General features: G+C 48.2%; 1 protein-coding gene across 1 annotated transcript in view; it reads left to right on the top strand.

The window, feature by feature from the left end:
- LOC119400987 (uncharacterized) overlaps positions 1-14,547 on the top strand; it is a 95,087-nt gene that overhangs the window by 31,794 nt on the left and 48,746 nt on the right. Inside the window, exons 5-6 of the mRNA XM_037667870.2 lie at positions 3,825-3,991; positions 7,744-8,076. Of these exons, the coding sequence (XP_037523798.2) occupies positions 3,825-3,991; positions 7,744-8,076 (500 nt within the window). The remainder of the gene's footprint in view (positions 1-3,824; positions 3,992-7,743; positions 8,077-14,547) is intronic.

The following is a 14,547-nucleotide window of genomic DNA, read 5'->3' on the forward strand; positions in this document are numbered from 1 at the left end:
TCCTCTTTCTTTTTCTGTTTATGCATTTATTTATTCTGAAAGGTAGCGCAAAGAAGCACACGGACGGCGACAGAACAAGACGGGACACACTCGCCGTCCGTGTGCTTCATTACGCTACCGTTCAGAATTATGCACTACCAACTAGCCCATCAATCTATCCTTTTGATGTATTTATTTCTCTTTCTCTCTCTTTCTATCTTTTTTTCCCTTTCTTGCCTTTTTTCCTCTCTCTGTCTCTATTTCTGGCTTCCTCTTTCTTTCTATTTCTTTCTCTGTTCGTCTTTATTTCTTTCTCTCTCTGTCTTTCTTCCATTTCGTTCTCTCTGTTTCTCTCTTTCTTTTTGTGCTTTACTCTCTCCCATCCTCATTTCCCTCCTCACCCTCACATATCTCCTCCTCAGCCTCATTTCCCTTTCCTACCCCCTTGCTATACTACACAATACAAGGCTATGTTATACTTTTCTACCCTGTCCGGATAGCCGAGTGGTTACGACACTCGCCTTCAGATCGCGGGTACGCGGATTGAAATCCCGCCTTGCCAATACACTCTCTTCCACTCTGTACTCCTTCTCTCGCAAATCTGTGTTGCTGCATCACACGCCGCTCAAATTGGCGCACGTGTTCTGGGAGAAAAGCAGAACATGAAGAGGTGGTCAGAGAGATCGCGTGCCGGAACATGACGACGATAGTTTTCCGTTCGCCCTGCACGAATTAAAGGTCGGCTACAACAGCTCCGCTGTTAAAAAAAAATTTTGGAGGATGCTTGAGCTTCGCCTTGAAGAGTAGAAGGCGATAGTGTACCGGGCTCCGTTCGCAGTGCCTTCTCAATCGCTAGCCTGTCTTCGTTTCTCGGTTGGCACCTCAACGTCTCCTCAAAGAAAGGAACGTCTGTGTGCGTAACATATGCCGTTCAAAGTATCCTTGAATGCTTACTGCACGTACTGCTGCGAAGTGCACACTACGCCATATAATTCTTCCTTTTCCGAATTGGCAACGTACCCACTACGCGTCCGTAAGGCTACACGCGCAGCTATCAGCTGCACGCTTTCTTGATGATGTTTCTGCTGACGATGTTGATTAATTATGGCTGAGCGCTTTTTTATCGATGTGCCTTTAGACCACCAACTCGTTGCACAATTCACATGTTTGACGCCTGGTGCGGTTCTATGCTTCTGCCGCGCAAAACGCGATAGCGTAGTCGGACCGTGTTCGTATCGCCTTCCTAATTGCTAGCCTGCCGTCGCTTCTCGGTGGAGACCTAAACCGTGCCGCAAGGAGAGCCAAAGTGCGGACACCTTCCGGCTCCTATCTTTATTTGTATCTACCTCGAATTTCTGCTCCCGGACAAAGCTGACTTTTCGCTCACAATCAAAGACGCTGCCGCCGACAACGAAATTTCTACGAAACGACCTCTTTAACGCTGTCGCGTTCATCGTCCTCGGGGGATTCGAACCCAGGCTTTCTGCGTGGCAAGAAAGTGCTCTACCACAGAGCGACGCCAGTGCTTGAATCTTATCTAGTAACTAAAAACCATATATAGGCGTCATGTATGGCGAGGAAACGCGTTAACAGGTGCAATATTGCGTCGCAGAAGAGTCGTGTCACGCCTGGTGCCACACCATGTGAACTGCGTAACGAGCGGTGGTTAAAAGCTTCCCACCCATTACAAGGGGGGTCAGCCATCATTCTTCATACATCTTTCTCATCATCATCCACCACAGCAGCAAAAAAACGCTCAGCTACGCAGGTGAGCATATTCCCTTAGGAACACGTATGGGTGCGTCGTTACTTCGTAAAATGTGATGATTTATTGTGAAGTGGGTACCAAGCAGCTATACTTGCGGTAGGCGCACTAAGACAGTTCACAGCGGGCTCTATGAAGGCTGCTCTTCCAGTTTACGCTGTGACTGTGCTGCTCGTTCCGCGCAGGCCAGTTCATTTTTTTTTTCTTTTTGTAAGTACATACGGGCACAGCTCGCAAAAGCAAACAGCAGTACAGGGCTGGGTAGCGCTGAAATTCTCTTAAATATCCCTGTATGTAGTAGCAGAATTGATACGTGACTGCGGTGACAGGATTCTGGTAAGGGTAGAATACAACTATGCCCCTCTTCTTCGGCTTATGTGGGCAGGTGAAAGAGCTGGTGAAGATCAGTCGACAGCACTCCATCGCTGCGTCGCTTGTACCACCTCGTGAAGATTTCGAAACCTAGACGACTACAACGCTCGCTCGGCATCCGGAAGAGAACCCACAAGGAGCCCTGCAGGCGGTCACGATATTCGCCGATTGCCCTGATGAGAGTGTTTAAATTATATGGGTAATTCCATGCCAAGTGACCCAGACGTGGCGCTCGCGCATCGCAGATTTCGCTGATAAAATTTGTGCCTTTTTCCTGTGCCACATAGAGCATTGTGCCTAAACGTTTTTGCTGGAAAAAAATTTTGACGATCGTGGCGCCCCCTCGAAGTTCGCTTGTATTTGTAAAACTGTGCCTAATAGAAAAATGTGCATGAAATGTATTTTTGTGTGCTGAACTTCGAAACCGCGCTTGCGCTATCGCAGATGTTCTGTTTAGTTGTGCTATTCATCAATTCCGAAAAGTTTGTGTTTCACTACCAGCTATATACGTATCTTCAAAAACTACACAAATCTTCAAAGTTCGTGATTTTTTCTTGAGCTATCTGGAGCTCTCTCCCTAACCAATCTCAATAATAGTAAGATTTTCAAGAAAGTTTATTTTAGTGCAAAAATGTTTAGGGGCCAAATAGACTTCAAATCTTCCCGAAAAAAATTGTGAAATTAGAGAAAATGTGCGATTTGTCGCATGTTTTACCCTATTTTTCGTACTGATGCGGTCCAAGTAAAATTCCTCATCATGCGGCGTTTGATAGTAGACCACATCGTTAAGTAATGAAGAAAGTCTAATCAAATCATTTTTTGTTTTAAGAAAGAAAATAATTTTTGAATTTGGCCCTCCGAACGCGTCCTGCATTTCTTTTTGTTGGCGCTTTGCCGCAAAGCACGTGGTCGCCCTTGCAGCTGACACTCGTCACAGGCAGCGGCAAGATGCGAGATATATGTCAGTGGCGCGTGAGTGGTCGAAAGTCTTGTCGCGTTGGTGTCAGGGCGACGAGTAATGAATTCTCGTTACAATGTGAGCTTGCTTGGCGGGCCCAATGGGAAGTATGGACGCCCGAGAGCAGCCTATGGCGTCGTTGGCACACAGTGCTAGAGGGCCGTCTGCACAACACGTATACCCAGACAAACAAGTCTATGCAATGTGCATTGTTTCTTTCAGCATGTGTATGCTAGTTGTGCAGACGGCCCTCTAGCACATTGTGCCAACGACGCCATAGGCTGCTCTCGGGCGTCCATACTTCCCATTGGTACCGCCAAGCAAGCTCACATTGTAACGCGAATTCATTACTCGTCGCCCTGACACAAACGCGCCAAGAATGTGTGCGTGTGTGTGTGTGTGTGTGTGTGTGTGTGTGTGTGTGTGTGTGTGTGTGTGTGTGTGTGTGTGTGTGTGTGTGTGTGTGTGTGTGTGTGTGTGTGTGTGTGTGTGTGTGTGCGCGTGCGCGCGCGCGCGCGCGAGTGTGGAATCAATGAATCCAACAAGTACGAAGCCTGACTTGATGTACGTCGCTAGCCATATTAGAAATGTATCCCTGTGAGCATACCCGCCAGCAACTAATGAATTGCTTCATTGCATAATCAGGGCTATTTGAGAATAACTTAAACTGAGTTTCTTGCCGCACTAGTTTCGTGATTTCGCTGCACAGTAGTAGCGCTGTTGACCATTCGATCACCAATCCTTGCGCAGGCAAAAGTATAACTCGGCATACGGAAACGAGATCACTTCCTACAGCTTTCACCACGGCTGTGCCGTCCTTAACACTTCTGTCGGCTCAATTGAGACGAGACCGTGCGACGACAAACACCAGTTCCTCTGTATTCAGGACAACCTGCTGCGGCCACGCAACGTGTCAGGTGAGTTCGTTCTGCATCTTTAATAAAATGATACTGAATTAGAGAGTACTAGAATAGGGGAGTGCTGAGAACGGCCGCAGCACTAATGTACAGAAAGTGAAGCCCAAACAGGGTCAATCCACCTGCGGCGCTGCGATCGGTAGTCCGCAATGTGTCGTCGTTTAAGAGTTCCGCGCGGCTCCGCCAAAGTGGTGCAGGGGTAGAAGGCCCGCTTCTCACTGAAAAGGCCCGGGTTCGAATCGCAGATGTAGATGGTGGGTTTTTATTCTTAGTGTCACCTTTTATAATTGTGTTGGTTTTTTTTTTTACTTTTTTTCTTAAAACTAGCTTCTGTTGCTATGTATTGCTAGAAAAAGTAACGTAAAACGTAAAATTTTGTTTCGAGTATCGTATTCGCGAAATACTCGGAGGCCATACTCTACGCTTTTGTTCAATCCCGGGCGGTGGCACTGCAAATAACTGCGCTCGCTGTCAAATTTCTTCTATTTTATTTCTCATTTTGCGTTACTTTTTGAACCAACACGTGGCAACTGAAGCTAGTTTTAAGAGACAAAGGAAAACCAATACAGCTATAAAAAACGACACTGAAAATAAAAACCCACCATCTGCAGCTGCGATTCGCACCCGGGCCTTTTGAGCGGGAAGCGGGCATTCTACCCCTGCACCATTCCGGCAGAGCCTCGCGCACCTCTTAAACGACGACACATTGCAGACTACCGATCGCAGCGCTGCAAGCGGATTGACCCTGTTTGGGCTTCACTTTTAGAAGCTCGTTCCGCGCACTCCCCTGTCCTAGTACACTCTAACTGAATGCAAGCATTAATGATAGCATATTTTTGAGCTACGATTCTATCAATATATCGGGCTTTCTTCTCTCGTAAAAAAAGATCACATGTTTGGGGAGAATACAGCGCCCCGCAACAAAAAAAAAATGTCACAGTTTCGCCGCGAAGGTGAAGCAATGAATTCGGCAGCAGCAAATTTGAATGTTATACGATGTAAGGCTAGGGGCTAACTCCTTTAGGATCGGGTCTGGCGTAACTCTACAAAACGATGTCTTAAGGAAATACGGCTTCTCAAGGGAACGAACCGGTTTTCGTGCTGTCTGTCGCTTCAACGCGAAGTAAGCGCTGAGAGCACAGCGCGTAGAAAGCTATGAGCCATCTACTGATCTCTGTACAGATAGCGCGCGCGACCGTTCGATGAAAATTCGCAGTTGCTGTCCGAGCGAGGCAGCTCCCCCACCGGCACCCCATCATGCTCCGCCGCCAGACGGAGCAGGCCGGCACGTTTCATCTCTGCTCGAGCAGCCGTCCCAAGCTCTCACGTGCGCATAGAACATGAGACGCGCGGGGGCGATATTATCGATTCGGTCCTTGTGCGGAACATGGCGGCAACGGCACAAATTTGCCTCAAGTGTCCATATAATTGATATATCGCAATAAAAATGTCCCACTCGATGATTGTTTGTAAAAGAATATTTTCGTGAAGACTGGTGTTTGACATACATTGTAATATTAGCGAAGGCGGCTGGCCAATAGCAAGAAACAATTATGAACTGAAAGCATTGCGAATTTTGGCCTTAAGTGGGAAGACCGCACGCACACCTTTCGATTGTAAACTTCTCGTGATAGCGCTTTTAAAGAGTGGGCCTAATCTAAGGTTACTAAACTTATGCCTCTGAGCTAAAGCAGCGAGATTGTTTACACGCTGTGAAGACCCGGGCTGCTTTGTCTCTCTTGGTATAAGTGAACAGACAACCCCGACTCGAATGATGGCGATAGTTCACCAACCACTAGGAAAGTGTACCGGCCAAAGCCCGACATCTTCGTTATGGAAGAATAGTAATAGATAATAGTATGCATAAAGTCAGGATTAGCTGGCAATAACTTTATTAGAAATACGGGTCTAGAACTTCGAATCGACAGAGCAGAACGCTATCAAGCGCTCACTGGCACAGTGAGCACTTGATCCCGCCATAACATCGATAGCATCGCCTCACGCATCGTGGTCTATGTGCGAGTGAAAGCGAGCGAGGGCTGACGACGATCGCGGCTCAAGCAGAGAGGAAACGTGCCGACCATCTCCGTCCCGCGAAACGCGCATGGAGGGGTGCCAGAGTAGGGGCTGCGTGGCTCCGGCAGTAAGTGCGTGCTTTCACAGCCGGACGTCGTCGCCCGCGGTCACGCGCGCCGTATCTTTAGAGGGGGTCAACAGAGGGTTCATATCTTCGTACGTGTCGTGTTCTCGTCATATATTTAGGGTTCAAGCCATAAACAACCCGAAGGTCACTCTACTCTTAGTAACGGTCGCGTTTCGTCGCACCAGCTTCACATGAAATGAGCGCAAAAAGACAAAGAACCAGTAGAAGCAAGACACAGATGGCAGCGCAGACTTACAACTAGGTTTATTTTTCACAACCGCGCAACATATATTAGCGCAGTATATAACAAAAAAAAAGAAGGAACGATCAAAATGATAAAAGGCAAAGCCATACATCATATATTGCGCGGTTGTGGCAAAGAAACCTTGTTGTAAGTCCGCTGCCCCCTGTGTTATTGTCTTACTGGTCCTCCGTCTTTTTGCGCTGGTTTTATGTGAGGTATGTCGTACCAGCGTGCCCAAGCCACCACCTTTAGTTATACCTGTGTTTGGTTGAGTCAGCTACTAGCCTTACTTCGTATAACATTCCTATTTGATACAGTCACATTGATTGCGTCGCCCTTGCGACAAAACTGCGCCTTTTTTCTTCTTATACTCTTTCAGCATGTTGTCGAGGTTTCGCGAGATACATAACCGGAAATCATCAGTGCAGATGGGTCGTTTAGGGGACATAAATCTCGATTTGTGCCTGATGTGTAGCCATCTGGCAATAGCCCTCAGCATGACGCCATTTATGCTTTATAAAAACACATTGTGCGTAACAATTCCAAGGAGGGTGGGCGCTTCTAAAAACTTTGTGTGATCCTGTCACCTCGGGTGACCCCGAGCTTACGTGCTCGGCAACACTGTTTCGGGAAAAAAAGGTTTATGTTATCATCATCATTCACCCATGGAGGTACGCAAAGAGAAATCCGCATTTTTGGAATACTGAGTGTTTAGCGAATCGCCATAAAATAAAAGACGGGTTCGTCGGCCATCACTGAGCTCGTTTAGCGCAAAGCGTGGCGTAGCGAAGCTGGTTGATCCTCAGCTCGTCGTGCTGCAGCACGGGAACCACAACGCCGGCGGCGATTAGATCGAGCGTGCTTGGCCGAAAAAGCGGCTGCCAAGAGACGGCGACAGGCGGATGCGGAATACGCGCAAAGCTTGCCACTCTGAATGTGTCGAAATCGCTGACCCTGAGCCACGACGTAAATAACTGTGGCGGTTGCTATGGCGACGGCTCGGCGGCGGCTGCTCCTCGGCGCGGCGGCGGCTTGGCTATATTTAGCCCAGGCGACGCGCAGCTGTTGCAGTTGGTATCGCAACGGCGCAGCAGGGGTTTCTTGTTAACGGACATCTTACTGCCAGTGTTAACAGCTTCCCTGTTAATAATGGTAGACGAAGCCCCATTGGGCTTTTTTATTATTTTAATTTTACAGTGCAAATACTTGGGGTATTGAAATGCTGTGAAAGAAATTTAGAATTCCTGAGCTCGCATGCAAGCATTCCTAGCTGAAATTCTGATGCTGTTTAGGCGATAAAAAATTCCAAGCTACCATAGGTGATTAACAACGATGTTCTCCCAACTTTACCTTCTGCCTCCACAGATGGCGCACTGAGCGTGGAGCTGAGGTCTGACCAGTCACCGATTCTCCTGAGCGGGAACCTGCCCGATCTCAGGCTCACGTGCCGTGCCAAGTCGCGCAACGGTATGTTGTTGAAAGAGGAGTGGCTGGGCAACTACGCGTACGCTCACGTGTGGACCAAGAATGGCATCTTCCTCGACAACACGTACCCATCTCTGCAGCCAGAGAAAGCGAGCGAGCTTAATGCATACATACACAGCAGCCCGTCCAGCCAGGGTAGATACAGATGCGGACTGAAGGCGCTGCCATCGGGCCGCACCGTCTGGTCGAATGTCATCACCGTGGTGCTCGAAGGTGGGTCGAAAGTGTGCGCTCACTTTTCCTGCTTGTAAACTCTCTTCTGTGTGTTCGCACGAACTGCGAACTAAGGCTTCCAGCGCTGTTGCATTTAGGCATGACTTTAAAGACATTGTTGCGTCAGGTTCATTAAACGAAGTAGCGCTAGACGATGGTCTCTTACGGTTGGAAGAAATGAAGGTCTACAGAGCGCGCCACAATTTACCTTCAACTTGTCAACTTTCGACTTCATACGCCTTGACCCCGGCTTCCAAATATTGCACTTGCTTGTATTATTTTCTGAATTAAGATACTGGTTATTTCAGCTAAGCCAGAAGCCGAGAGCTGCCCGTTGGAAGGCACTGATTAGGGTTAGAGTATGCAACACATCTCGTAAACAGTAAGGGAAGTGTGTTTGACGACGTCGTTGATTGCCGTCACGCTAAACGACGGGCATGGAAGACGATGGAAGAACACGCCTTCCGCCGAGCGGCCCGCTGCAATGCTTCCGCGACTTTTCCGGCCAGTGAAGCCGTTCAAGCCGCGCTGCAGTCGAGCATGGTTCAGTCAGCTCGATGCCGTCCTTAGAGCTCAATGGCGTCACCGCACAGCCGGTGATGAACACGATCCTGCTCAACGCCCTCCCCGTTGAACATTGTCATCTCGCGGCCGCATCGAGCTCCAACTCACAGCCTTGCGACGATCTCTGCGCTGCTGTGCTCGCCTGCTTGGCGAAACGTACCGCCCACTTCCGGGCAGCCGCCGCGAGGTCCAGGCTTCCCCTCCGATGCATCCGATGGAGACGGAACGCCATAGGGAACCCAAGCTCAAGTTTGCGGCGCGACGACAGCGCCGCGCCAGCCGCGCTGCGGCTCTGTCGGAAAACTCTGAACCTTCGCGCGGTAGCGGTAGCGCACGTGCGCTCGCGTTCTTCTCTCGGTGCGGGTAACTGTGGGGCCGTCAGCTGGGTACGTTGAATCGAGAGGCTTGCTGTGCGAAGCTGCGCATTTCCGCGATGGCAGAAGCCACCCCGCGGAAGCGCAAGCGTGGTCCGAAGTATTGCGGTTTAGCGGCCAGCCACAACAGTGCAGACAACACCAAGGCACGCGATTTACGTGTGAAACTGTATTGTTTCGTGTCGCACGAGAAATACAGGCGGCAAGCGTGGATAGCTGACAGCGCTGTCTCGCCTTCTATTTTCGTTGTCTGAGTTCATCGCTTTCGTTCGTTTCGACTACCTGAATCGGTAAGTAACGCGGCGCATGCACGCAGCGACTACGGTAATGATTACACGCTGTCTTCTCGCATTGTGAAAGTCCAGTTACGGTTGTAGGTGAAACAACTTTGTGTTTTGATTCCCCGTGTTCGTGAGACATACCCGTCGTTGTTGAACGTTCACACTCGCGTTATACCGTTAGCGTTGCGCGGTTGGTTGAATTCAACTGAACTCGACACATTGTCAGAAGTTCGGCGCCTGCAATTCACGCGTCGGAAAGGCTGCTTTATCACGCCGGAACGGACGTCCGTGCATTTTCAGCAAGCTTTGACATCGTTCTGCAGGTTTGCTTTGTTTTAGGGGCGAAGCTCCTTAAGGCGGCACCCGTTCGTCCCTCGTAGTCGTCGTCGTCGTAGTAGTAGTAGCAGTAGTAGTCGTAGTCCGTAACAAGTCTTACGCTTTGACCTCCAAGGTGGTGCCGGTGGGAGATTTTTCCTGTGCGTTGTTGAACAATAAAAAATTCGCAGCGTGCGCGTTAACTAAAAGCCGAATTCTTCTGTCTATCATTCCCCATTAGCAGCCATTGGCATGTTCCAGTAGGAAACGTTAGTAGAAGTGTAAGTGTTAGCTAAAAGCCGACTTCTTCTGTCTCTCATTTCCATTAGCAGCCATTGTTTACCTCCAAGGTACTGCCTGGTGTGATTTCTCCTGTGCGTGATTAAACCATAAAAATTTTGTTCAAAACGCCGTTGATTGATGAAATAAACTAACGAAAGACGCCAGATGTTTTGTAAAAGCAGAACGAAAGAACGCCAGATGTTTCTAAAGCAAAACGAAAAGACGCCAGCTGCTTAACGAAAGACGCCAGATTTTTCTAAAGCAATGGTTTTCTAAACAATGAAAATTCACAGCGTATATGTAAAATTAAAGTGAGCTGCAAGTCGTCATAACTCATCGAACCTTTAGTATAAACGCGCCCGATCTCACGTCGGTGATGATGTACTGGGCAGAATTCACGGAAGATTCACGGTTTACCGATGAACCTCCGCAGCTTCGCCCACTCATCATCATTCACTCCGTGGATATGCTGTGATTTTTTTTCACTTTATTAGTGTGATATATATTTAAGCCGCTAAATACAACTGGCACTTAATACATGCTTTGCAATTGCAACCTTGAAGTCCCCTTCTGTCACCTTCTGACTTCGTGCGATTTTGTAGCCGCGTTCGCGCAGCAGGTTTTATACGCCTGTCAAGTCGATATCATAAAAAGAGACTGCAAGCATGACACGAGAGCCGAAAAAACGAGGCGAGCAGTTCATCTTGCTTCACAGCGGTTAAAGCTCAGCTAGCTGCCTCGCGTCTTAATCGGCGGGTGATTCTCCAGCGGCACGGAGGACTTGACTCTAACCTTCTCAGGAAACAGGGCCATGGGCATAGGCGTGCGCAGGGTTCCCCATCAGGGGGGGGCAAAGGTTCATCGCAGCGCCCCCCGCCCTACTAAGTCAATGTATGGGGCAGATTTTGCGCCCCCCCCCCCCTCTTAGGTACACTAGAAGGGTCAACGTACGGGGCAGATTTTGCGCCCCCCCCCCCTTTTAGGTGATTAGGGGAGGCGGCCGCCCCCCCTGCCCCCCCCCCCCCCCTGTGCGCACGCCTATGGCCATGGCCGTACAATTTCTTTTTTTCGCACGCTTAAACGTTTGTTCACGAAAGTACACGGCTGCTACTGTAAAGCATGCCATATCAAAACAACAATCATATGATTCGTAGTTCACACCGCAGAACATCGATAGCGTGTACGGCTTCATTTCGGGGTGCATGTGAACCATTATTCATCTTTAACATGACAGAATGAGACTTACCTCGAGGTATACGTCCTACACGGTGTAATCGCGACTTGGGAAATGCATTTCGCTTTGAGTCGGGCGTCGTTGTCGTCGATCGTCTGCTCTTCACCGTTAAGGTGATTGACGAGCCTTTCTCCTTTTATCAAGTTCGCTTTTCGGAAGTGCCAGTCAAGCTTGAAGATCCTTTTGAAGCCGCACTGCACGCGGTACATTGTGAGACGCCGCAAGTGCACCGCGAGAGCTCTGCACGTGCACGGAAGCGAGCGGCAACGCGGTGGAGAGAACGGAAAACGCTCGCTACTGACACCCCAGTTTCTTTTTTTCTGCCAGAGATGGCGCTGCCTGTCAAGAGCAGCAGCGCCGCTAAGCGTTGCTTGGGAAGCCTATGGAGCACCGCAATCACGGCGCGCAAGCGGGCATATCACGCGTTTTTTTTTTTTTTTTTTAATGCGAAGCATTTCTTAGCGAACCTTTGGTACTTTGAGCGTTTCTATCTATCTATCTATCTATCTATCTATCTATCTATCTAGCCGCCTAGGTCTGGGTGCTCTCATGATCGCTTCCTTAATGTGCTGTAGACGAAACTTGGCATGGAAGGGTAAGAGGATTTGACGAATATGACTGTCGGGTCATGACATGAATAACATGAAAATCCCGTCGCGCTCACCGTCATACCCTTTCCTCCAGACACGTGTGGCACATAACCGTTTACCACATGTCTTGTTGTACGGGTATGCGCCACAGGTGATTGACAGTTTATATCTACCCAGGAAAGGCGAGAACAGACATTGGTAATTTAAGTGAGAGAGCGTTAAGAAACCCGACATCGACAGCTTTGACTCGATAAATGCAAAGAATAACAATTAGGATTACAGCAGGAATCGAACCCAAGCATTCCGCGAGGCAATCAGGTATTCTACCACAGAGCTACGCCACGTCTGTAAATTAGTTTGGAAAAACGGCCTATGCAGACATAATGTAGGTGCAACGTCAATTGTGTTTGTGGCGCTGGCTATCTAATTTTGCAATAAAGCAATAAACACAACATATGTACTTCGAGCATACAGGCATCATATCAGATTAACGTCTGTGGTTCCAGTGTTGGCTCCGCTTTTATAGCAGTCTAAGAAACATTACATTCTTATTCCTATGATTCAGCAAGCTCTTTTGTAGCATTGCTCGACCCCGGAGGAATACATTAACGAAAGTTACGTATGATATTCACACTTAAATTCGCCAGCGGGTGGTGTTCTTTCGTATATTGGCTACAGTTCAGGGATAAGTTTGCTTTTATCGCTCTCTTGCATTGACAGATCAATAGCTGTGATCACGTGTGTAATATAGATATTTTAGTGTTGCGGTAATGAACAACAGTTGGAACCCTGAACTCGTCCTCGTCGCGTCTTTGTCTGCTGTGTACGTTTCGGTGCTGATTAACCTTTTAAATCCTACAGATGCCCGCGAAATACAAAAACAATTCGGCATATCCTACGCCTTGTGGGAATCGGTTTCATGCGAAGCCGTCAGCGAGTAGCTCTATGCTGCTTTCTTTTTTGCTTTGAGCTAAGCGTTACGAGGTGGCTCGACGTGTTTTGTATGTGTAGTAGTTGTGTGCACATCGTGAGCTTACCAGGCACGTCGACTACACTAGCGTTTAAAGCATAACTTATGGTCGGACATAACGTCGCACTCACGTTAGAGCAGGTACGTCAGTAGTATTGAAACGAAGTGCACTTTACGGTGCGATGCTGTGTATATCATACGTTACGTTCGTTAGCATATTCCTCCGGGGTCGAGCAATGCGTGAATATAGCTTGCTGAATCAAGAATACAAATGTAGTGTTTATTAGACTGCTATAAAAGCGGAGCCAACACTGGAACCACATACGCTAACCCTACATGACGCCTGTTTCGTATGAGTACATATGTAGCGTTTATTGCTTTGTTATCAAATTAGATAGCCAGCACCGCAGTCATAATTGACGTTGCACCGACGTTACGCCTGCATAGGGTGTTTCCATAGACCTGCTGTGGATGTGTGGTAGAATACCTGACTGCCATGCAGTTAGCTATGTATCTTACCTCTTTTTTTTCAATAAAGAATCAGTTGTCCTAGGCGCCCGTCCGTGTCCGTTCTTTTGTTTGTCTAGTTGGCGCCTTATATTCCGTTCGTTATGTATCTTACGATCAGTGGTACAAAACTCGCTTGATCAGGGATGAATGGCCACGGCGATTTGCGTCTTTTAAGTTGAATGCTCCCTTCAGCTCTCGTTTCCTGTGCGTTGGACTGTTTTATTGCGCATCCTCGATTTTTCTGTTGAAGGTTGTTTTACGTTTTTATATACTGCAATTGGGGAAATCACCAGGAATTGGGGTCATGTGCACGTAGCGCCATCTCTTGTCTGTGACAGTGGTGGCCTGCCGTAACTGAATGGGAAATAGGAAAAAAAATCATATCTGACGAAAAGAGCAAGTTATCAAACACGACTCCCGGTTCTCTACAGCCAAGACTTCTTTGAACATTCTGTTAAAATTACAGTGTTGCACATCAAACCGCGTGGCTTCCCGGGTGTTGAATATTTTACAATGGGGCCCCATGTGTTTCTAATGGGCGGTATTCAATTGTCCTTGGAAGCCACTCGTCTTGAAGTGCGATACTGCAATTTTTACAAAATGTTCCACTAGGTCTCTGCTATATAGAACCCGGAGGTATTTTGATAGCTAGTTTCTTTCAAGAGAGATGATTTTTTTTCGCCTCTTTACCATTTAGTTATGGCAGGACGCCGTTGCTACCGCCGAGAGATGGTGCCACATACAAATGTCCTCAAATCCTGGAAATGTACGTGCGTCTCCGCTTTCGCGGGGTACAAGCGAAGGCAAAACAAACCTGAATGTGGTGACGACCAACCCTTTGCGATTTACTTGATGATGCACGTGTTCGCATTTGCACCCCGCCACGATAGTCAAGTGGTTAGGGTGCTCGACTGCTGAACCGCAGGTCGCGGGATCGAATCCCGTCCGTGGCGGCCGCATTTTCGATGGAGACAAAAAAGCTTGTGGCCAGTGTGCTTAGATTTAGGTACACGTTAAAGAACGCCAGGTGGTCGAGATTTTTCGTAGCCCTCCACTACGGCGTCTCCCATAATCATATCGTGGGTTTGGGACGTTAAACACCCACAACTATTATGTGTTAGCATTTTCTTGATAAAATCGGAACATTGATCCTTCAAAACGTACGTGCGCGATGCTGTGTGGTGACTATCATTAAGATTATTGGAGGTAGTGGTGTGCGTGAAGTTTATCGCGCGTGTCTTGAGTCTGCCTCTAGCTGGTGATTTTGTGTTACACGGTGCGCACCGCGGTCAGAGACTCTGCTGAGCTTCATAGTCAATGTTTCCACGGTTCCCGGTCAGGGCTACACAAA

Source organism: Rhipicephalus sanguineus, chromosome 1 (genome assembly GCF_013339695.2).
Source record: "Rhipicephalus sanguineus isolate Rsan-2018 chromosome 1, BIME_Rsan_1.4, whole genome shotgun sequence".
NCBI classification, from domain to species: domain Eukaryota; kingdom Metazoa; phylum Arthropoda; class Arachnida; order Ixodida; family Ixodidae; genus Rhipicephalus; species Rhipicephalus sanguineus.